Source organism: Mchenga conophoros, linkage group LG8, assembly GCF_057382185.1.
Source record: "Mchenga conophoros isolate Kocher_MC1m ecotype Shallow Benthic linkage group LG8, M_conophoros_male_GT1.1, whole genome shotgun sequence".
In the NCBI taxonomy this organism is placed as follows: Eukaryota; Metazoa; Chordata; class Actinopteri; order Cichliformes; family Cichlidae; genus Mchenga; species Mchenga conophoros.
Window position 1 is genome coordinate 29,871,244 of NC_140533.1, and position 24,143 is coordinate 29,895,386.

At 42.1% G+C, this 24,143-nt stretch overlaps 2 protein-coding genes across 5 annotated transcripts in view; one reads left to right on the plus strand and one right to left on the minus strand.

The window, feature by feature from the left end:
• Positions 1–24,143, plus strand: part of LOC146569168 (uncharacterized) — a 228,821-nt gene that overhangs the window by 56,861 nt on the left and 147,817 nt on the right. The window lies entirely within an intron of this gene.
• Positions 1,266–23,236, minus strand: LOC146569172 (rac GTPase-activating protein 1). Of its 4 annotated transcripts, none has more exons than XM_085285500.1 (17): positions 23,129–23,236; positions 14,807–14,919; positions 14,405–14,607; positions 12,389–12,528; positions 10,436–10,508; positions 10,305–10,358; positions 10,081–10,179; positions 9,356–9,494; positions 8,600–8,730; positions 5,523–5,696; positions 3,867–3,962; positions 3,467–3,665; positions 3,302–3,407; positions 2,893–3,025; positions 1,965–2,073; positions 1,686–1,782; positions 1,266–1,461 (listed from the first exon to the last, which is right to left on the minus strand). In XM_085285500.1, exons 2-17 carry the CDS (start codon positions 14,895–14,897, stop codon positions 1,416–1,418), a joined length of 1,890 nt encoding a protein of 629 aa, XP_085141626.1. In that variant the 5' UTR covers positions 14,898–14,919; positions 23,129–23,236; the 3' UTR covers positions 1,266–1,415. The 4 variants fall into 4 exon arrangements, with proteins under 4 accessions (XP_085141626.1, XP_085141623.1, XP_085141622.1 ...); XM_085285497.1 differs by lacking the exon at positions 23,129–23,236 and adding an exon at positions 22,772–22,886 and having other exon boundaries at positions 12,389–12,525; XM_085285496.1 differs by lacking the exon at positions 23,129–23,236 and adding an exon at positions 22,772–22,882.

Genomic DNA, 24,143 nt, shown 5'->3' on the forward strand with positions numbered 1-24,143 from the left:
TCAATATTTTCAGGTTAGTATTGTGGAACTTTGACTTAAAAATGAAATATTGGGATAAATTGAAAATCTAAGATAACATAAAAGCTATTTTTAAAAAACATTTCTGACTTATACTTTTGTTTTTTCCCAGTGCAGGAAACAAGCCTCCATAGATATGACCCATGATTCTGAACGTACAATTCATATGTTTTAATGAACACTTAAACTTAATTTAGATTATGTTTCAAAAACCAACATTTTAAGTCCTTCCAGGCATTTCAGATGGCTGTGGAGTTGCAAGACTTGCTTTTTGAACATTTTGTTCAGAGGGTTACACCAACAAAGATGAAGTGACAGTCCAAACACTGGACTGTTGAATTAAAACATGAGCACAGAGGTTAATTATGGAAAAAATGAATGATCAATATAGCACTGAGTTTGCATTGAAAATATACCTCATATCGGTATATTTAAATCCTACAGCTATGCTAATGTTGTGCTAAAAATTCATAGGACATTTACGGTTGCACATCTGAAGCCTTACAGCATCAACAAAACCAGCTAATGTTAGCTCAGCTCAAACTTGAGTGTTGTGGTTGCAGATAGCGGGTTGGCAAAGTTCGTCAGCCAGCGAGATAGTTATGGGTTATTCAGGAAATTCATGTTCACCAAATCAGAAAAAATGGTGAACAAAACTAACTCGACTTTCTTCTTACTGTTCAATACACAGTTGTAAGAAACCTGATGTAGGAACATATGATGGGTTTACTCATGCCAGCAATGTTTTTGTGTTACTTGGGGAGCGGCTTAGACACAGGAATGTATTTTCAGCTCACTAGCAGTAGAATTTTGGCACCCAGTTATCCTGCTGCATTTATTTACAGGCCATAATACCCATTATTCAGTGAACATTATTGTATTTAGAAGACTTGGTTCACTGTCCGTAGAGTTAGCAGCACACTGCAACATCTAAAACCAAGATGATTGACAGTCAATGCAATTTTTCTTATGTTTAATGTTTGAAGACATCAGTTCTTGCACAGCTGAGGGTCAGCATCACCTGCAGAAACAAAGAAAAAAATATATATACACAAGTAACGCGTTACTGCCCATCTCTGTTCAGAACAGACCCTTTGTTTACTGGGTCATTATCAACGAACTTCATGTGAAACCCAGAGACTAGGAAGGAAAGGAGAAAAAGGTGTCCAGGAAGTAAAAAACCAAAAGGGCTGATCTCGACAGGAAGGAGATCAATGGTTTCAAATGAAATGAAAGTCACAGCAAAGAATAGGACATCACGTTTTATTCCAACTTGTAATTTTTTAAAGTGCCTCGATAACAAACTTCATGTGGTTAGCATGAAATCTATAAAAATGATCATCAGGCCAAGGTCCAGCATTAGTGTGTGCTCAAACAGGTTAGAGGTTCAACATCTGTCAGCTGGGCGACGTGAAGAATTTCCTCGCTGGCTCTGGTCGACCTCTGAGGACAAAACAAACAAACCATGACATGAGAGAACTGAAACAACAACGCTAATATCTTTAACTTGCATTAAAGGGCTGCACTTATACTGGGAAAACTAAAACCCAGAAGTTCTCCCAGTCTTAGAACTAAAGTTAATTTTACTAATACGCATCAGCCCCATGATCTTCCTCAGTATTTGCTCAAGAGTTTGTGGATGTTGCGTTAACGCGGCGTGGTCTTACGCATTGGCCCGGTTCCTGACTCGCCCTCTCACAGATCTTCCTGCTGTAGCTTGGTAACTGTTTAACTCTGGAGATGTCAGCGGCTGGAAGAAACGACCTGAGAGGAAAATATTTATATATATTAAAAAACAAAAACAAGGTTCAGTGCTTCCTTCTTTGTATTAAGAGGTCCAGTTACACTGTGAAAGAAAACAAAGGAGGCTGAGGCAGTCGGACGATTCACAGCGATGGTTAAACAGCCTCGGGTTTCCCGAAAAATTAAAAAAGGTGCACACTCACCTTGCCCTTCACTCTGGCCCATCTTACTGGTGGAGGAAGAGGGGGGGATTTGGCCAATGAGGATACGCCTCCAGTAATCTTCAGGGAGGGACAACAGGCGGCAGACAACCTGCAGTGAGAGCAACGAGAGCACTCAAAATGAACTCTGAAGATGCAGAGGATAGAGAAATTAATACTATAAAGACATTTGAAAGCAGTGTTACCTAGAAACACTTTTCACATTGCATGTGTGAGCCACACAGAAATGTGGTCACAATTGTGAGTTAAGTGTTGTGATATATGGAGATTATTATGCATGTTTTATTTTGCTGGTTTATTGGTGTAATTTAAATCCACAATGTCATGTAAGTTCCCTGTTGCCAGGAGAGTGTATAACACTGTGGACAGTAGGGGGCAGCAGCGTGCTTTGGGAACTGAGTTTTCCATTCTGGCAAGACTGACCAGGCAGCGTGTCGCCTGTGTTCACTTTCTCTCCTGTTTTACAGGATCGTAATCTGGCTACGCGCCCATCATAGTGGGGCCTGAACACATGCACAAACTGTGATACGAAAGCTTAAATCAAGGCAGAATGGACGACATCACTGCTGGACTGAACGGATCACAGGTGGATGCAGAGCTGGGTCAGAGCACGTAGTGAAGGTGTTCAGGAGTGGGCAGGTCGCTAACTGTGCAGACTGTAAAGTCCGGAGCAGAGCCGCCGACTGAGACTGTGTCAGGCCTGAAGAGCCGGGGGGGGGGCAACAGGGTTAGGGTTACTGAAACTTTTTCTGACTATATAGCAGCTACGAGGTCAGATATCAAATGCTAGCAGTGACCGGTTCAGTCTGTACTTTATCGTGACTGAAACCAACCGTTATCCAAAATTCAACTCGATTATCCCCCCCCCCCCCCGCCCCGCCTTCCGGTCTGGATATTTAGAGAGGCTGACCTTCAGCTGAGTGTTGGTGTCTCTCAAGATGGTGCTGGGTGATGGCTCAGGCATCCCGTGACCCACAATGGTTGGGCCGAACACCCGGGACAAGTTATTCTGGTCCATCTGGCACTGAGGACTCCTCATCACCCTCAAACATTAAGAGCAGTTTAAATAAAAAAAAAAAAAAAAAGAGAAATACACACACACACACACACACACACACACACACACACACAAAATTTACTTTGGTGATTTATTTATATTACATTAGGTCACAACAGCTGCCTTGAGGTGACCACCTTCTGAAAAAGGACCCAGAAAGCACCAAAGCTCAGAAAGAAAAAGCCTTAAAATCCCAAAGTGCTCATCTGCAGCTCTTCAGGTGTACTCGAATTCTGTGTGGAGACTTCGTGGAAGGACTTACTTGTGTAAATGAATCATGAGGAAGGCAAGGGTGTCCCTGTTGGCCTTTGGCAGCTCTGCTATGGCCTGATACATGGTAGCTGAGCAGTTGTCTTCATCAGTCAGCTCTGAAAAGACGTGACATTAGGCGCTGTCTCAGCTCTGGAATTTAAAGGTCTGAACATACCTGAAGCCTCCATAAAGGTCCTGTGCAGTCTGAAGGTGATCATAGGTTCATTCAGCTTCCTCAGGAAGTCTTTCAGCAGTCCGCAGACCACATGGACATCTTGGACTTTACTGAGCATCAGAGCAGATTTCCCCTGAAGGAAGCAGTCTCTGAGCTCCTTTACCAGACGCTCACCTCCAGGAACTCTGTACAGGCCTCTCTGCAGACACAGGTTAGACATACAGGAAGTGCATGCTGGGGACAGGACTCCAGTAAGTTTTCTTTATCCACATCCTTGCATGCACAGCCCTCTACTACAGGAGGATCCAACCCTCATGTATTCCCAGAGTATCAGAACAAACAGCTGTCTTTATTATTGATACATCCATAAACCCAAATGATCAAAACCGTAACGGCTCACCTCCTGCAGGCCCCTCCTCTCGATTTCGGCCACGCAGTCCACAATCAGCTGAGGCACTCTGGGATGAGTCTGAGGAGCAAAGTCCTCCAACGAGTCCTGAACAAGGTTACTTTAGTTATACCCATAGCTAAATTTGCTTTACGGAAAAAAAAGATAGCATTTGGCATCCCTTCAAAAACACACATACCTAATAAAAACCTGACTATAGTACTTTAAACATTTCAAATCGAAAAGCAGTTCTTATTTAATTCAGTGACAGCAACACGGACAAAGCTGTTTTTATAACGCTTTGTCCTGCATCTTGGAAATGAAAACCTCCGTCCTGAGGAAAGAAGCTGAAATTCACCCCGTAGAGGATGGGAACCATTTTTAAGGCTTGATCCTCTGTACCTGCTTAGAGTACAGGGAGACTGTGGCTCACCTATCAGACGACTGGACCGTCTCACTGATTCAGCGAGTTTTTCTCTGTGACAGAGGTCTGACTGAACCGTGCCATCAAACAAAAGGATAAAACTGACTGAGAATGTTTTATCATTCATGAAAATATCAAAGTTAACATTTTTCAGTCAGTGTCAAATGAGCACGTTTCCTGAGGCAATAAAGGAGCTGGTGACCCTTTTTACAAACTGATTCGCAATTTTGTTCAGTTTTTCATTGATTATGGTCCCAAGATTTTTATATGATTGAACTTGACTTGCTGACCTTTAATTAAAGTGACTCCGTGCCCATTCTTTTGTTTCTTAAAATCAATAACTTCATCTTTAGTTTTAAATATGTTCATTGGAGATAAGACTCCTCCCACCACTGAACAAAGCCATCAATGACTGGACTGTAGCCAGTTTCACCCTCTTTCAGTAAGCGGACAATAACAGAGTCACCTGCATGTTTAATGATGACACGTGTTTGTATAGAGAGTGAATAATAAGGGCGATAAGACGCACCCTTGGGGAGAACCTGTGGAGGAGAACACTGGGTCAGACTGAACCCCCATTCATTCTCAGTCTTTGTGACCCATTTGTTAAAATATCTACAATCCAGCCCAACGGGTTTTTCCTGATTTCAAACTGATCTAAAAGTCTTGGGGCTGTACAAGCGCAGGCTTTCAATTACACAGCTGTTGTCCAGCTGTTTCACCTCTGTTCCTCACCCCCAACCTGTCGCAGTAGATCGCCTCCCCTCCCTGAGCCCGGTTCTGATGGAAGTTTTTCCTTCCCACTGTCCCCAAGCGTTTGCTCACAAGGCGTCGTCCGATTGTTTTCTGTATCATTGTACGATATAAGGAGTCTTGAGGCAACTGTTGTGATTTTGCGCCGTGTAAATAAAACTGAATTGTATTTCACCTGAGCAGTTAAAGAGCCATCCCTGAAAATAAAATAGCTGTTCAATTTCAAGATGGGATCTACTGGCCTTTCAGAGTTGTGCATTTAATTATCAATTTATGACGAAGGTTTAAACAGTCCTGCACCAGGAACCTTTTTTTCTAGAAATGTCCAAACATACAACAGTAATCGAGTGACGAGCAAAACAGACGGAAACTAAACCAGCTCACTAAAGTCGCCCTGTCGTCCATGAACACAACCAACTGAAATGACTGCCGCAGGTTTATTGTGATGCATATTATGATGTCACAGTGAAGCCCCTCCCTCCAGCTCACACCTTAGCTGCCGTTTGAGTTGTACTTCCTGCCGTGGCATTGAAGGCTGTGCAGCCATCAGCGAACTTCTGTCGGCACTCCGGATGAGCAACCACGCGACAGTTCCTGCACTTCACCACCATCTTACCAAAGCGGATCCTCTTCCCACACGGCGTGCAGGTCTCCGGCCGGATCACCTGGAGGGAAATGACACGTTACTCCATCAGAGGTGATGTCGGAGCAGCTTGAATGTAAACATCAAGGAGGTTGCACCCCATGATGGGAATATCGGCATTACCCTATTGTTGCAATGCTGTTACCAACATGAAAATGCAGCGTGGGCACGAGTGCTGCTGATTGGCTGAGAAAGAGTACAGTAGCCATGGTAAACCAGCCAACTTAAACTTAGGTGTGGGGCGATCGTGGCTCAAGAGTTGGAGTTTGCCTTGTAATCGGAAGGTTGCCGGTTGGAGCCCCGGCTTGGACAGTCTCGGTCGTTGTGTCCTTGGGCAAGACACTTCACCTACCGCCTGCTGGTGTTGGCCAGAGGGGCCGATGGCGCGATATGGCAGCCTCGCCTCTGTCAGTCTGCCCCAGGGCAGCTGTGGCTACACCTGTAGCTGCCTCCACCAGTGTGTGAATGGGTGGATGACTGGGTGTGTAAAGTGCATTGGGGGACTAGTAAAAGCGCTATACAAATACAGGCCATTTACCATTCACGTACAAACAGATATGGACAGTGAGCACATAAACAACAATTCAAAGGAAGCATTTAAGTGGAAGTACAGACATCACTTTTCTGTCTAAATAAAAAGGCAAGAAACTGTAAGAATGTGTAAGCAATTTGAATCTCATGATACATCACATGCTTCAACAAAACTAGTTGCCAAGAATGAGGGCGATGGTGATGCTAGCAGCCGCAGCCCAAACCCCGATGAGGCTAACACGAGCGCGGAGAATAACAAGGTGACACCATCCAAGCTTGATTTCTCTCCTCCACAAACATCTGTGACACGGACGGAATTAAAACAGCCTGAGCGGCAGGTATGTCATCAAGAACATGCTGCTTTATCTACAGTGGATGGTTGGATGGATGTGGCCAATAAGAATGCTTTATATTTGAATATAAGCAGAGGACATTAAAACAGGAAACTCTAATACGACTCTACCGTGAGAACAGCACTCATGTGACTTGAGATGGATTGTCAAAGACAGCCATGGATGTTACATTTTGATTCCTTAGTTTTGTTATACAGTGAACCTATTTGTTTCAGTATTACACTGAAATCACTTTAGTGTGGAACACTTGTTCGGCCACGACGATCTGACGTTGTGACAGTTTGGCTTCTTTAATTTGCTCAAAAAGCATAAAAGTTTTATTGTACACTTATTACATAGCCAGGTGCAGCCTGCTGACGTGGAATAAATATAAAAAAGGTTGTTTTTTTTTATTGTTCTATTATTACAACTAGAGATGGACCGATCCGATATTACGTATCGGTATCGGTCCGATACTGACCTAAATTACTGGATCGGATATCGGAGAAAAATAAAAAATGTAATCCGATCCATTAAATATCACGAAAGCACCTCACAAAACTTGCAACACCCCGTAACTCACCTCAGAACGTTAGCACGTCGGAGCAGTATGCATCACGTGATAGAGCGGCTGTGGCATGTGGAGCTTCGCTAGCAACCCGGCATTTCATCTCCGACAAAGTTATCCCGAGAGAAGTAAAGCAAGTGTGTAAGTCCATCTCTGAATGTTTGTAAAGCATTCCTGCATTAAGCTTAACAAGCGATATATGGAGCGACTGCCTCTTCTTGCTGCTACTTCAATCATGAAACTGATCAATGATCAGCTGATCGTCTCTCTTGTTTGTTTTTGGCCCACTTTGCACCAGAAAGAGGAAACCAGCGGCTGAACAACAGCAGCACGTTTAAGCTTGATCAGCTGTTGTTAGAATGTATTTAATATTACTTTCTACTCGAGGATCTTTTTCTACGTAGCTGACGCTGGTAACTGTGCAGGGGCGGATCTAACAAAGTTTAGCCAGGGGGGCCGATAGGGCATGAACAGGGAAAAGGGGGCACAAAGACATACTTTTCTTTCTTATTCTCATTTAAAATGTCGAGCTTTTAATAAATAATTATCTGACACCCAAAGTTTTAATTTGATGCAAAATGAATAGAAGTCAATTACTGTATATAGTGACTATTAAGTCTAATATATATACCCTAGTAAGCTATAGTACTTTTTCCTTTGGGAAGGTACCATCTGTGCAGTCTGCAATTTTGTTGAAGAAAGATGTTGAATCTATTTAATATTTCTTGAAAAATAATTGATTTCTGTGCATTTTTTTTCACACTGCATCAAATTAAGGTTGATTACATCGATTAAGCATCATGAGGTGGAGCGTGAGGGGTGGTTCCCTATTTTTTATTTATTTATTTTTGTTGTTGCTGGGAGTTGGAACCCTATTAGTTAGGTTGCTTAATATTTATGCTAAGTACTCTTTAAAATACCAGAATAGGGAGGATGGTGTAGGTTTAAGTTTATTAGATTGATCAGTATTGCTGAACTATGAAATATTTTTTTTGTATACAGGTATAACAGAATAGCTTTAGTGTAGTTGTTGTTTTAAACTTGAGTATGAACTTATACAAAATGCAGCAAGATATTTAAAAAAAAACAGTTTTGTTGATTAAAATACACTATATCGGATTCATATCGGTATCGGCAGATATCCAAATTTATGATATCGGTATCGGACATAAAAAAGTGGTATCGTGCCATCTCTAATTACAACATATGGAAATAATTCCACACCAGTTACATGATATCCAACCTGTGTCTATAATATCGTCACAGTGACTTTTGAACAGTTTAGATTGTGTTTCCTGTTACTTCCTTCTGGTAAGTTCATTTATTTCAATGTATTCAGTTTTATAATAAACTACTGAACATACTAAAATGTATATAGTCAAGTATAGTAAACATTTTTTCAAAGTAACGCAAATGTTACTTTTATATTACCATAACCAAGTTACTAACTCAGTTACTTCCACAAAAAAGTAAATGGCCCAACGCTCGTCGTACCGTCTTTGACACAAAGGTGTGTTTGGAGGCTTTCTGGTCTCTGCCAATGTTCCCGACTTTCTCCTCGACCAGAGCTTCACCCTCAGGACCGGGGACCGAGTCATTGCAGGGAAACCACACCGAGGTCTGGCCTGAAGGACAGAGTGCAAAACACGGGTTTTCTCACCTGTTCTGACAGCAACAGATTAAAAGAAACAAACAAACAAACAAAAAAGAGGCTAAAAGAGAAACTCAGAACTCCTCTGACTGATTCTCTGATCGGTCGTCTAAAGCATGATGTCCAAAGCAGTCCAACTGTAGTGAACCTGGTAGATCCTCATTCTTTAAAAGCAGAGGTCTTGTCATTAATCCGTCACTGGTCTGGACACATTTGGACATGAAGCTGAAATGAATTAAATATCTATCCATCCAGCATACAGGCAGCCCCTCAAACGAGCCCCCCAGTAAGTAAAATTACTAAAGTTTGGAGTGAAGAGTATGATTCGGTGCTTCAGGACTGCTTTGGTGCTACAAACTGGGTTGTGTTTAAGACTGCACAGACACCTTAATATTGCATGCTCTGTATATATTATGACTGAATGCTGAAACTACTTGCACTTTCAATTCTGTTTACACCCACATATAAGCTACAAGATCTACAAAGCACTGTTTTACTTATTATTACCTTCTTTTAGTTGTGTGAATCGAATCTGCAAAGTAAGAATTCGCTCTGCGAACGTGACAATAAACATCTTATATCTTGAATGTAGAGCTGACCTCCTGCTGAGACGCTACACTCCTGGGTGATAGTCTGGGGAGAGTTTTCGGAGGTTTCCTGAGTGATTCCCAGCACCATGTGGACCTGGCCTCCAGTGTCATTAGAAATGATGGAGGCCTTCACAACGGTCTCCACCTCCTGAGTAAGTTCAAAGAATCAGAGCCACAGGAGAGCCTTTAGAAACATGTTGTTTTATGGCGGTTCCTCTGCAGAGGCTATCAGGACGACTTTCATAGTTTGAGTCAGTGGAGGCATCAGAAACGTTCAGGTACAGCAGGAACAAACAGAACTTTAAGCAGTTAATTCTTTGGTTCATTAATGACTTTGTTGTGGTAGATTTATAATAAACATGGCAAATCACCAGCCACTTCATTAGGTACAACTGTTCAACTGATTGGTTAATCAGATACTTGCATTAACAATCACACAGCAGTGAATCATTCAGAACAGAAAGTGAGTTAAGTGAGTCTGAACTTAAATTGTTGTTGGTCTGCATTTCAGAAACTGCTGATCTGCTGGGATTTTTCCACCAACCATCTCCGAGTTTACAGAGACAGAAGACCCACCTGTCCCGGCAGCTAGCCAATTGTAATTTCTAATCATATATCTCTGCCATGTTCCTCCCAGCTCTTTGTTAATCTGCCCCATAAAGAATTAAGACAAGGCCCAGCCGAGTACTAACAAGGCGAGGTCAAGTGAGAACATAACATCTCAGTCGGTTCACCTTCTCCACAGTTTTCCTCTCCAGAAGCTCTGCTGACAAGTTCCTGCCTCTGCTTCGTTTCCTGACCGTAGCACCAACAGGCAGACCCATCGAGGAACGCTGTGGAGAACAGCATATCATCAGAAAGCCAGGGGAGCAGAGGCTGCACCCTGCACCACCGGCGAAATGTTTCCACGCAAAATCTGATGGATGAACAAATAAGTAAATATAGGACAACGTGTTACCCTCCTCTCTCTCGCTCGAGACCTCAGCGGTTGGATCACAGTTGTGTCCAAATCCTGAAACACCATGACAAAGAACGTTAAAGTGTTCTTACACTGCAGGCATGGTGCACGTGTCGGGTTAATGTTCGTACCACATCGTCGTCGGTGCGATCGTAGCTGATGTCAGAGTGAGACAGGAAGGACGACTCATCGATCACAGGCAACCTGACAAAGAGTTTTATCATCTTTAGTGAAAAGTCTTCACTCCGTTTCAAACAGACTTTACAGAGGAGGACTCTGCTTCTTTAACCTGCATTCTCTCTAATGCCCAGCAGGTGGCAGCTCTGACCTTATTACTGGTCCCTGAGCTCAGTAAACTCTTTCCTGCTTTAAGGTCTGATTGAGATTAGAGATGGCACGATACCACTTTTTTATGTCTGATATCTGATATAGTGTTTTTTAATCAATAAAACTGTTTTTTAAATATCTTGCTGCATTTTGTATAAGTTCATACTCAAGTTTAAAAACACAGTACAAACACTAAAGCTATCCTGTTATACCTGTGTGTGAAAAACACACTGCACCCAAAATATTTCATAGTTCAGCAAAACTGATCAATCTAATAAACTTAAACCTGCTCCAGCCTCCCTACTCTGGTATTTTAAAGAGTACTTAGAAATATTAAGCAACCTAACTAACAGGGCTGCAAACTCCCAGCAAAAAAAACAAACAAAAAAACAAAACAAAACAAAAAAAACATAGTGAACCCCCCCACCCCCCACCTCATGATGCTTAATCGATGTAATCAACTTTAATTTGATGCAGTGTGAAAAAAAATGCACAGAAATAAATTATTTTTCAAGAAATATTAAATAGATTCAACATCTTTCTTCTACAGAACTGCAGACTGCACAGATGGTTCCCAAAGGAAAAAGTACTACAGCTGACTAGGGTATATTAGACTTAACAGTTACTATATACAGTGATGGACTTCTATACATTTTACATCAAATTAAAACTTTGGGTGTAAGATTCAGATAATTATTTATTAAAAGCTCGACATTTTAAATGAGAATAAGAAAGAAGAGTATGTCTTTGTGCCCCCTTTTCCCTGTTCATGCCCTATCGGCCCCCCTGGCTAAACTTTGCTAGATCCGCCCCTGCACAGTTACCAGCGTCAGCTACGTAGAAAAAGATCCTGGTGTAGAAAGTAATATTAAATAAATTGTAACAACAGCTGATCAAGCTTAAACGTGCTGCTGTTGTTCAGCCACTGGTTTCCTCTGTCTGGTGCAAAAACAAACAAGAGAGACGATCAGCTGATCATTGATCAGTTTCAAAGTAGCAGCAGGAGAGAGAGAGAGAGAGAGAGAGAGAGAGAGAGAGAGAGAGAGAGAGAGAGAGAGAGAGAGAGAGAGAGGCAGGCAGGCAGTCGCTCCATATATTAGTTGTTAAACTTAACGCAGGAATGCTTTACAGACATTCAGAGATGGACTTGCACACTTGCTTTACTTCTCTCTGGGATCACTTCCTCGGAGATGAAATGCTGGTTTGAGGCTACAAACACACACAGCTGCTCTATCACGTGACCACACTGCTGCGACGAGCTACGGTTATGAGCAGAGTTACCCGTGTGGGACGTTTTGATATTTAATGGATCGATTACATTTTTTATTTCTCTCCGCTATCCGATCCAGTGATTTAGGTCAGTATCAGACCGACACGATACATAATATCGGCTCGGTCCATCTCTAATTGAGATTGTTGATATCATGGTCCTGTTAAAGTCAGAGAGGAGCAGGAGGCAGATTATGGGCGGGGCTACCTGTGATTGCCGTGTGAGCGTACAGGTGCCCTCAGGTGTACCCACAGCATGTTTAATCTAGTTTCAAAAAGGGGTTTTGTTGTTTGTTGTTTATGTTTTTTCTTTTAAGTGGGCTTCATGAATCGGGGGTGATGTCACAGTAGCTGCTTCCATCTTCTTTATACAGTCTTGATGTTTTATCATTAGATTCATTTCAACAACGATTTAACTTGTAAACCTGGAAAACACTTTCACCAGTGTCGGACTCGTCAGCAAGGACCGTGATTGGCCGCCACCTCACCGTCTGGTGCTCCTCTGCAGTGTCATGTTCCCCCCTTTGTGCTCAAACGTGGCCAAGAGAGACTTCTGCTCATCGTTCAGACAGGCGCTGGATTTCGTGTCGTGGACGAGGATGTCGCACATTAGCTGCATCTGCCTCTGCTGGAAGCACAGGACAGAAGTCTGTGAGCTCCCCCCACAGGCTGAACAGCTCATTATAAACAGACCTGATGAGGGAGAGAGTGATGAAGGCCTACAAACGAAATAAACCATGGTGCACTCATTTTACTGTGTTTCAGTCTGAAAACAGCGAGGCAGTGTAGATCAACGAGAGGCTGACGGAGGATAAATATGCTTTGATTCAGGGGCCATTTGAGTCCATTTTTGGGGGTGCTGAATCAGAGCCATGTTTCTTTTTGGCTGAAAAACATTACACCAGGTAACCTGCAGTGCTGAAACGTGTTTTCCGACGATGTTTGCTGCCCTACAATCCGTCCTGCTCTGTAGTAAAATCAGCGACATTTCACCGCCCTGTTGCTAACATTGAAATGTATACAGCCTGTTTAAAATCTAAAACATAAAATTGTCCGTAGCCTGCTGTTGTTACCACTGTCCTGTTTGAAATGGATACCAACTAACTAACTGGATGCCCATTAACCTTATCACTCCTGTTGTGTGTGTGTGTGTGTGTGTGTGTGTGTGTGTGTGTGTGTGTGTGTGTGTGTGTGTGTGTACAGAGAGACAGCCAGGTTCATAATGGATATGAGGAAGTTTTTTCCAAAAAAGGAGCCACATTCAGGTAAATGTGTAAAATCAAATGATCCATCAATAAAGGATAATGTTGGATCAGTGTTTTAGTATTTATATCTTTTATTAGATGATATAGATATCTCTATATAATATTTTGTAATAATTTATTCTGTTTTGGGAGTTTTTTTTCCCCATCTGTTTTATATTAAACACACATTAAAAGTGAATCTCTGTCCAAAAAATGCACTCAGTTTACTTTTTACTCACTGTGAGCATCATTCATTATTCTCCCCAGTAATTAAGGTTAGGATATGTATTTTTTGTTTTTATTCCAATCTTTTTATTCCAATAAGCTTGATCAGATTCTATGGTTTTGTTACAGACTTTTCAGAAAAAGTTCTCTTTTCTTTCACAAATGTGGGATTAAATTGTGTTTAAATGTACAAGACAGTGATGTCATGTTTTGTGACGAGGACCCAGGCACAGAGAGGCTTGATGGATTTAAGAATAAAGAAATTTGCAGACTTGCACAGAGATGGTAACATTATGATGACTGATAACAGAGACGAAGACAGCAGACGACGAGGACAGGGAGGAACAGGGGTTTAAATGCACCAAGGAGACAGTCAGAGGGAATTTGGGACAACTGGAGGCATTTAGGGATGCAGGGACTGACAGAGACGGGGAAGACGTCTCATCGTGACGAGTAAAGTTTATCTTGCCTGGGTGGGCAGCTCTCCTGATGCTCAGCACCCCCAAAGCTCTGATTCAAGAAACACCTCTGCTGAAAGAAATCACTGCAAAGAGCTCTGAGGATTCAAACTCAGGTTACTGTGACACATGGGCTTTTTATTTTTAATATCCCCATTTAATTAAGATTCAGGCATAATCTAATGCACTTACACGGGATTCAAACTTTCATGGCATTTCACGTGTATCTTCTGGATTTAGCAGAGAGAAGTGGCTCTGTGTGTAAACTACTGAGAAAAAGCAACCGGGGTTAAGGTCATTGCTGCTCTGAGTTTTAGTAAAATGCAGCATTATGCGGCAGAAGACAAGATTGTGTGTCGGCTGACTGCGCTGTGTGTTTTTCTGTCAGTGCCAAAGAAGCTCTTCGTGTTCTCAGAGCGCATTAACATGGTTTAACTGCTCAGACAGTGAACTAGCTCCAAAACAACAACTGATCCAACAGCTGCAGAAACGTCCCCGTGTTACATGAAACACGAATCAGAAACATGTAAACCTGCCAGCCGTGATTTCCACCTCTAACCTTGAGGTCTCGCCTCACCAGGTATTGGTAGTCGGCCTCCACCTTGTAGCGTTTCTTCATCTCAACGTCCAGCTGATTGCGGGCGTGTTTCAGCTTCACTTCCAGAGCGGCTTTGGCCACGTCCGACTTCACCAGCAGCTCTTTGTACTTCTTCAGCTCCAGCTCGGCGTGCAGCCACTTCTTTCTGACCTCCTCGAAGTTTTTCACCAGCTCGATTGTCTCTGGGAGAGCAGACCGATTAAAAGTATGTAACTACCAAACCCGTCTTACCTGTCGAATTTTAGTTTGGCATTTTATATAAAAACAGGTCAGAGGTCAGCAGAGAGCGCCCACATGCAGATTTATCCACGAATGAGGTGAGTTTAGGGGTTATGTCATGTGATCTACTGACAGCTGATTGGTGTCGAGTGTTGTTCTCACCCTGCTCAGTGCGCATGCTGTTTTCCTCCATAGTGATCCTCTGGAGACACAGAGCCAGCAGCTCCTCCACAATGACCCGAGACTCCGCCATCAACGACCGGATGTGCCTCCACCTGTCAGAGAGGGCGGTAGCTGTAACGCAGCAGTAAGAGAGCCCAGAGCTCCCAGAGAAGGGGAGGTCACAGCAAAGTCTTGAACCCTTGCTTATTTTACAGCAAGTCCCACTGACACCTTTCCCAGAAACCCGAGCACAAGAAAACAACATGAAAAGCAGCAAACACTGATGATGGACACGATGGATGGAATCAAACCTCAGATCACCTCCCACACTGACGCTTTGAACTCCATACTTCTTTATGATGAAGCAGTGGGCCTGAGCTCGCTCAGTGTCACTGATTACCTCTGCTTCAGTATACCACTCCAAAACAAAACATGGGTTGGTGTCGCTGAAGCAGCACGTTGTTGTGTTGATTTTACAGGTGTGTTGTTGACTTTTGCCATCAACCGCTGGTGTATAACAACAACAACACATCATCAGTGCTGAACACAGTCAGTGAATCTGACTGAAGCATCTTACCAGAAATCTGATGCGTTGTATTATTTCTGTCAGCTAAAAGAATTTCATGAAATGCGATTAATTTAAAAAAGAAAAAGATATTCTTTACCCATTTATCGATTTTACTCTATTTTTGTAACCAGGTAGCATGAGCCATCCCATCTAAGAAGCAGTGACGTGTCCAGCAGGGTGGCCTGGGGGGGGCCACAGGCCACCTCCCCAACCACACTGGCTACCCCAGGTGCCACCCTGAAGCTAAAACGATTAAAATCTATGAAATATCAAATGTATGATTATGTTTTCATAGTGAAGCTCAGATATCCGAGTGTAAGTGAATGCAGCATTGGCTTCTGCACTATGAGCATCATGTTAGCAAAGGTAGGAGGAGCCAAGCACGAAAGACGGCACCGCAGAAAACTATTTTTCGGCAAAACATAGGTTAACATAGCTGGACTGGCCATCGGGCATACCGGGCATTTGCCCGGTGGGCTGATGACTTATTTTCTTTGTAACGGCATGAACAATGAGAGGTGGTGGATTGGCCAGATGCTGGCAGATGTGTAAAAATAACTCAGTTGTTTGGTGGTGGCCAGTGCTGGTCAAGTTACTTGAAAAAGTAATCAGTAACTAATTACTGATGACCTCCCCCAAAAAGTAATCCCGTTACTTTACTGATTACTTATTTTCAAAAGTAATTAATTACTTAGTTACTTTTTAAAAACACGATTTACAACCTGAGTAGCTGATAAAGCGATAGATCTTTCAGCCCAATTCTACTTTTTCTGCATAATCCATCATACAAAATGTAATCAAATGGAAAAGTCTCTTTTTTTAAACTTGTTTTATTAGTTTTAATCTTTTAACTTTATGCATCAAGCAAACATTTAATTATCTGCAACATTCACTGAGTTGAATAAATTAGTTTAACATGTAAACCTATTTTCTGCACATTCCAGCACATAAAATAAAATATTTTGTGTGTTTACACTCAGTCTTTCAAATAGATGCAAGTAAAACACAGCAGAAAATAAATAAAGTCAAAGACTCAGCGGTCCTGTTGCTCTATTTTCACCTGTAAAGCAGGAGTGGGGTAGGCGGAGGTTTACCCTGGTGCAGGTGTGCTGCGGTCAGTGGAAGAATCCGCGAGTTTCTCTGTGAGTTTCCCATTACGTCGTAGCTACTCGGTGCTTGTTGGAAGTTTAGGGGTTTTTTTCGCTGTAAAAAGAAGTTTTCTTCCCACGCACAGCGGACACTAATGTTTTTGTCACTTTTTATGGAATCAAACTCAAAGTAAGGTCAGTACTTCCACGCTTTAAACGCTGCACGCTCACACTCTCTCTGCACTCGATATATGATCCATTGTTGATCTGCACACAGCTGTTGTCACGAACGGCGCACTCGCTTACGTCACTGTCGTGAGACATTCTCGCAAAAAAAAAAAAAATCACGGTTTTAGTAACGCAGTAACGCAGCATTCCTACGGGAAAGTAACGGTAATCTAATTACCGTTTTTGCAATAGTAATCCCTTACTTTACTCGTTACTTGAAAAAAGTAATCAGATTACAGTAACGCATTACAAGTAACACGTTACTGTCCATCTCTGGTGGTGGCTATGGCGAAGCTTCCACAGAGGCAACAGGTGGATGAGGGAAGGGGAGGCAGGAGGAGGAGGGACCCGAGGCGGCCCCCGGTCCGAGTATCAGGTGAACTGAACTTCAGGTAAGAGGTGCTAGCTAGCATGACGGAGTTTCTATACAGCTGGGTGGGTGCTATGATGTTACTGATAGTGAACTTTATTTTATTCATGAGGTTAGTTAGTAGAGTTTCCAACGGCTCCTTAAAAAATGGGATGGTCCCTCATTCAGAGGAAATATTACACGTTTCGTGTTGAGCTGAGAAGAGACGCAGTTTGTCCCGGACTTCAGCTAGAATGGAAAAAAGGCACAAAGCTGGAGTTATTCTGTGTCTTTGCTGCACAGCTGCCTCTTCTTCTCTCATTCTCCCCCCTCCCTCTCCCGTTTCTACTTCAATCATGAACCTGATCAATGATCAGCTGATCGGCTTTTCTCTCTTGTTTGTTTATCTCCCACTTTGCCAGAAAGAGGAAACCAGCGGATGTCGCGCTAAACAACAGCAGCACGTTTAAGCTTGATCAGCTGTTGTTAGAATTTATTTAATATTAATTTCTAGTATCAGCTGATGTTTGCTGGAGCCACAGCTGTAAAGCTGCTGGTCATGATGTCGGTTTGGATATGTGGTGAGAGGGAAACATGAAGATGAAACCAGGAGATGTCCTTACTGAATCATCAGAGCTGAACAGGTGATGGAGAAACAGGTTTAACTTCAACTCATCCATGTCACCTAAAAGGTATGAACTGTTTCTGAGAGACAAATAACACCAGGATCCTTTTCTAAGTAGCTGACAGCTGGTAACTGTCATAACTGCTGCTCGGCTTGGGCTGGCCCGCAGCTCGTCGGCAGAAGTCGTTTTTGTGAACTCCATTGTACACGAAGCGATCTTCACGGGTGGGGGGGCAAAACGATCTGGTCGATATGGCCCCGAAGGCCGTTAAGGCGCTACCGGCAGAAGATGACAGCTATGTCAGTGTTAGCACGCTGAACGCTATGCTGGAACAGCAACGGGACTTTTACAAAGATCTGATTCACCAACAGCAAGATAACTTTAAGACATTTGTCCAATTAATCATGGATGGAACTAACAAACGTTGGACAGCATTCTAAGGGATGCACAGGATGTTAAATCCAGCCAGCAATTCATGGATGGGGTTGTGACCGAGCTGCAAACTGAAGAGAGGCGCATTAAAAGCAAACTTTTTTTTTCTGCCTGTCCCGTTTGGCTCTTTTGCATCATAATTGTTGTCTAAAGGCAAAGAAAGATGCCCAACGGATTTACTTTACCAAATTGACCATCCCAGCCTTGCCATTATGGCAAGGCTGGGATAAAAGCAAACTAAAAGAGTTTGAATCGGCGGTCAGCAGCATACGCGAGGAACATTTAGAAAATCAATCGAGAAGGAACAACATTGTGGTGGATGGATTAATAGATGAAAAAGCAGAAACGTGGGAAGGATCAGAGGAGAAAGTCCGACACATGCTGAAGAACAAGCTGGGCCTGGATAGTGACAGCATTCAAACTGAACGCGCTCACAGAGTCCGTCCCTACAAGGAAAATGGACGAGCCGGGCCGATTGTGGTCAGACTACAAAGATTTAAAGATAAACAATTTTCTCATCTGCCAAAAAACTGAAAGGTACCAATCTTTACATCAACGAGGATTTTTCAGAGTCCATCAGGAAGAAGAGGAAAGAACTGTTACCACAGCTGAGAGCGGCCAGAGACAGGTGATATTGCCGTCCTGAAATATGACAAATTAATTGTTAAACCGAGGCCACAGAACGCCGGAATTAATATTTAGACTTCAGCAATGTTGCCATTTGTAGCTGTTGAGATCGATCGGTCTGCAAATGTCCGACCTTATACTTATTCCCGGATTCTCCGGTAAAGGTTTTTCAGTGGCTCATGTCAATATTTGTAGCCTTAAATATAAGATTCAGGAAATTCAGTCACTGTTGTCAACAAATACGATAAGTGTGCTGGCTATTTCTGAGACACATGTAGATGCTGCCTTTGAGAATAATGAATTTGAAATAAACGGTTACAAGTTGTATAGGAAGGACAGAAACAGCCCGATACATTAATGATAGCAAAGCAAACTACGTATGGACTTAATGTTTGACGACCTGGGAACTGTGTGGGTTCAGTTACACCCGCTTTATGGCAGGCCTGTATCAGCAGGTTGCTGCTACAGACCGCCGAGTAGCAATATGTTGTATGTAGAACGAATCTGTGAAATGCTGGAAAGAGTAACTGAGGAAAACAAAGACAAGATCTTATTAGGAGACTTTATCAGTTGGTCAGCTCCTTCTTGTCCTTTAGGGAAAAAGTTCATCAGCGTCGGCTTGTTGCCCGTCTCAGATCGTCAACATTCCCACCCAGGTCACGGTCAACACTGTCATAGGTCATCATGTATTGATCATATGTATACAAATGTTCCTGAGCATTGCTCTAATATCGTTTGTTCCAGTTGGTTATAGTGACCATAATATTGTAGGTTTGACCAAGAAAACGAAACCACTGAAAACTGCACAAAAGATTATTTTTCACAGATCATACAAAAATTTCAATGCAGACAACGTAAAGGAAATTCACTGGACTGACACCTGCCTCGAGAGTGTCCCTGAAATGGCATTATCTATGTTTATTGAAAACTTTTGCTACCTGGCTGACAAACATGCCCCCGTATGGAGATGTACTGTTAAGAAGAACTTGGCTAGATAATGAATTTAAGGCTGCAACGTCAGAAAGAGATAAAGCAAAAGCACATAAGTCTGTCAGTCCACAAGAGTGGGCAAGATATCGCGAGTTAAGAAATCAAGTAACTAAATTGAATATGTGCAAGAAGAAAGAATATTATCAACTGAAGCTCAAGGAGGCCGATAAGGACGGAAAGCAGGTGTGGGAAGTTTTAAATATAACGGGTAGAGATCTTGCTCCGGTGGTGTCTCACATCTACACAGGTGGAACGTTTATAAGTGAAGCTAAGGCCAATAATGTTTTTAATTACTACAGCAATAAAATAACACATTTAAAATCTAATATGAGCCGAGGCGATCCCAGTTTATCACTTATACAGGATGTTATCGTGAATAATAAGCAAAGCCAATTTAAGTTTGAGGCAGTGAGTGTTGAGATGGTAGAGCGCTTATTGATATCACTTCCTGACGATACATCCTCTGATAACACAGACAGCAAACTGCTCAAAGTTGCAGCCAAGTTTGTGTCCCTATGTCACATATGTAATAGATCTTTGGCATGCAGCTCATTTCCATTGCAGTGGAAAGAATCGAAAATAATTCCCATCCCTAAAAACAAGAATGACGTTTTTAATGGTGTCAATAGCAGACCGATTACTGGTCTAAGTAAAATTATGGAGAGGATCGTCTATGATCAAATCCAACATTACCTAACAGAAAATCAGTTACTCGCTCAACATGCCTACAAACCTGGTTATTCCACCAGCTCAGCTCTCAGTCACATAACAGATAACTGGTATAAATATCTAGATAATGGGAATTTGGCCGGGGTGGTATTTTTGGATTTTAGTGCTGCATTTGATAAATCATGATCTTTTGATAGATAAACTACAATGTTATGGGTTTTCACCAGCTGCTTTGTGCTGGATGGAAAGTTTTGTCTGAAAGAAGGCAACAGGTTTATTATAATGGTTATTTCTCGGAGGGCTGTGAAATGAACTGTGCTCTACCCCAAGGCAGCTGCCTCGGTCCACTTCTCTATTCAGTCTCCACGAATGATCTGCCGTACGTCCTGGATAAATCTCATCTTGTAATGTATGCTGATGACTCCACCATGTTTTATTCAGCCAGTAGCTACTCTGAATTGACCAGCGTGTTACAACTAGATTTGCTGAACATATTTGACTGGATAAGTAAAAACAACGTGATTTTAAACATGTCTAAATCCAAATCCATGTTAATAGGAAGTAGAGGACGCTTAGTCAACAGCCCACAGCTAAACCTTTCCATAGCTGGATCGGTATTAGAACAGGTCACCCAGACTAAATTACTTGGTGTTACCATAAACCACCACCTTTCATGGTCTCAGCACATCAACTCTGTTATAAGGAAAATGGGACAGGGCATAGCTATAGCTAGGAAATGCTCCTTTTATATCACTTCTTCAATTATGAAAGATGTCATTAATGCACAAGTGTTATCTCATCTAGAGTACTGCTCAATCATTTGGTCTGCAGCTAATAAGACAGATCTGAACTACAGTTAGTCCAAAATAGGGCGGCCGGATTAGTGTTAAGGTGTTCACATTATACAAGTATTGATAAAATGCACGATAAACTTTCTTGGCTTTCTGTACAAGCTAAATTATACTATGGCTTACTTGTATTTTTAAAGAAAGCAATACTGGTAAACACACCACTTTTTTTTTTTTTTTTTTTTTTTATGCTCAGCTGCAGCATCCAGATGAAATACATAATCATGCTACACAATTCTCAACTAACCACAATTTAGTAACTCCTCGAGTTAAAAGTAACTTTTTGAAAAACTCTGTTATATTTAAAGCATCTTTTCAGTGGAATAAGTCGCCTTATGCAATTAGAGAATTGGCTTCTATTCATAATTTTAAAAATCACCTAAAAGCCTATTTAGGCAGTTTTTAATTTATTTGTAAATGTTGTAAGAGGGTAATGTCACTTGTAATGGAAATTGTGTATTTTGTTTGAGTGTTTTTTATAATTTTTGATATTTACATGCTTATATTTTCAGAATTGTAAAACCTTATTGTGGATGGAAGAGCCACATTATGTGGACATTTTGCATCCAACTCATTGTGTAACATTTTATTCGGTGGTATTTGATGGTTTGGGCCCCAGGCCAAAGACTAGAAAATATGCTGAAGCAAATCTTCCCTTTGGCTTCACCTGCACAAGTGCCGAGGTAGGTCTCCCTGCAGGGTTGGTTTTCGCTGGGCTCTTCAAATCACAGACAAACAGTATCCCATATTCTTGATTTTTAGTTCACAAACACTTGTTGTAATGACTAACTACTCCTGACATGTTGGAGATGTTTGCTCTTTATACAGTAAAGTTACAGCGGGATACAAATAACATCAGGCTGATCCTGCCACGATTTGTTCCCCCGGTTCAAATCACAGACTAACAGTATCCTACAGCTGTTTATGTTTTTAAACCCATTCTGCACAGAGAGGCATTTTTTAAAAATGTATTGACAGCAATGTTGAACATTATTACACAGGAAAAAACAACTACACGTAAAATAATGACACTGTGACGCCTCTGCCTTTCTAAATGGAGGGACAGTAACTGCGTGTAAACCTGCAGACAGTCAGATTAACAGTATTTCGTCTCTTTCTGCCATTCTGCAATTCATCTCATGTAAACAATAACGTGGCCACAGCGTGACGTGGAAAAAGGCACATACCTTTGATGTTGTGTGACCAACTCTGTATTCCTCATCCACACGTAAACGCAAAAAAGGAGTTTTTAAAAAATCTCCGTTCTCGGTGATTCGCCGTTTACGTGGACGAAACAGCTGCGTGTTCAAAAACACCCGTGTAGGTGCGGACGCAGCGTAAAAGAGTTAGTAGTTTATTTTATTACTACCTGTAATTTATTGCAGTTTACTTGTATTTGCTTAATTTTTTAGTAAGTGTGAAATAAACCGCAATGGAGTTTGAAAACAAAGTGTGTGTGTGTGTGTGTGTGTGTGTGTGTGTGGGGTTGGAGGATGTGTTTGACACTTTAAGAGCCGATGCCATCAGAGCACACACTTACTGTGCAGTAACACGGAATTGCTGATTCCAGTCTTCTTCCACTCGAGATTTGCACATTTCGTTTTAACCCTAATTATGTATTTTTGTGACAGGTGACGTCACCTTCCTGTCAGACACGTGAAAACAACCTGAGGACGGCCAGGACATTAATTAAAGCAGCAGGTTAAATAACGTTTATAAATAACGTATGGCAGCCTCGCTTCTGTCAGTCTGTCCCAGGGCAGCTGTGGCTACACCTGTAGCTGCCTCCACCAGTGTGTGAATGTGAGAGTGAATGAATAGTGGCGTTGTAAAGCGCTATATGAATCCAATCCATTATTATTTTCGATGTGCACAGCGCAGAAACAGAGACACTGACCTGAGTGACGCAGAGTTTCACGTCCAGGACACGTGCACAGGCTTCAGTCACATCGTGGCCACAGACGTCACAGCAGCTGTTTCTTATCACTGATCAATAACCCCGCCCTCACCTGTCTAGCTCTGCAAGGCAGGTTTATGCAGGAACGATCGGGGACGTGACCTCACCGCAAGTCCCCCCCCCCCCCCCCCCAACGCTCAGCGAAAGACGGCACGAAAATAAAATGGATAAAACACAACAACAACAAAAAAACAGAATACATGTTAGATTTGCTTAAAGAAAATCTGAACATATTTAAACGATGCCTTCTCTGTGCAGTTAATGAATGGTGAAATAAAAACGTCATTCAGGCTTTTACAAGTCAGCAAGTGCAAAAAATACTTGAACTTACAAAACCTCTTAAAACCTCTATAAGAACTTAAAAACCTCTGGAATTAAATAATGATATAGAAATAATGTAAGAAAAGTTACCAGTAACAAAATATTTTCCTCTCCTTTGAAGTTTTACTGAACAAACAAAAGTCTGAAATATGCCACAGTACAGGATTTCATCAACAGCTTCTAAGAGCTGTGTTGGAGTCTGGAAATGCTTTTTTTTTAGAAACCCCCAGAAGTTGATTCTGTTCATCTGGACGTAGCGTTTTGTGGGAGAAACGTTTCATCATCATCCAGGCGACGTCTTCAGTCTCAGCTGACTGCAGGTTTCAATCGTATAAACAGTACATTTGCATAATGACTGAAACCAGCCCACTGAAGGAACCATGGGCTGGGCCAGCCTCATCTCAGTCAATGATTGTGCAAAGCTCTATCCTTGTCTTTGAGCTTAGGATTCCTGACAAGGCGGAGTGTCTCCGCAGTTGTTCTGGGACTTTTAGACTCACTAGTTTTCTCTCCAGTGCCGTTGAACTCTTTGCTTCCTACCTTCCTGCCAGGCTTCTTCTGTGTGGCTGTTTTTGAATTCCTCGATCACTCACTCCAGTTCTTCACGGTCGACAACACTGCAATAACTTTTTAC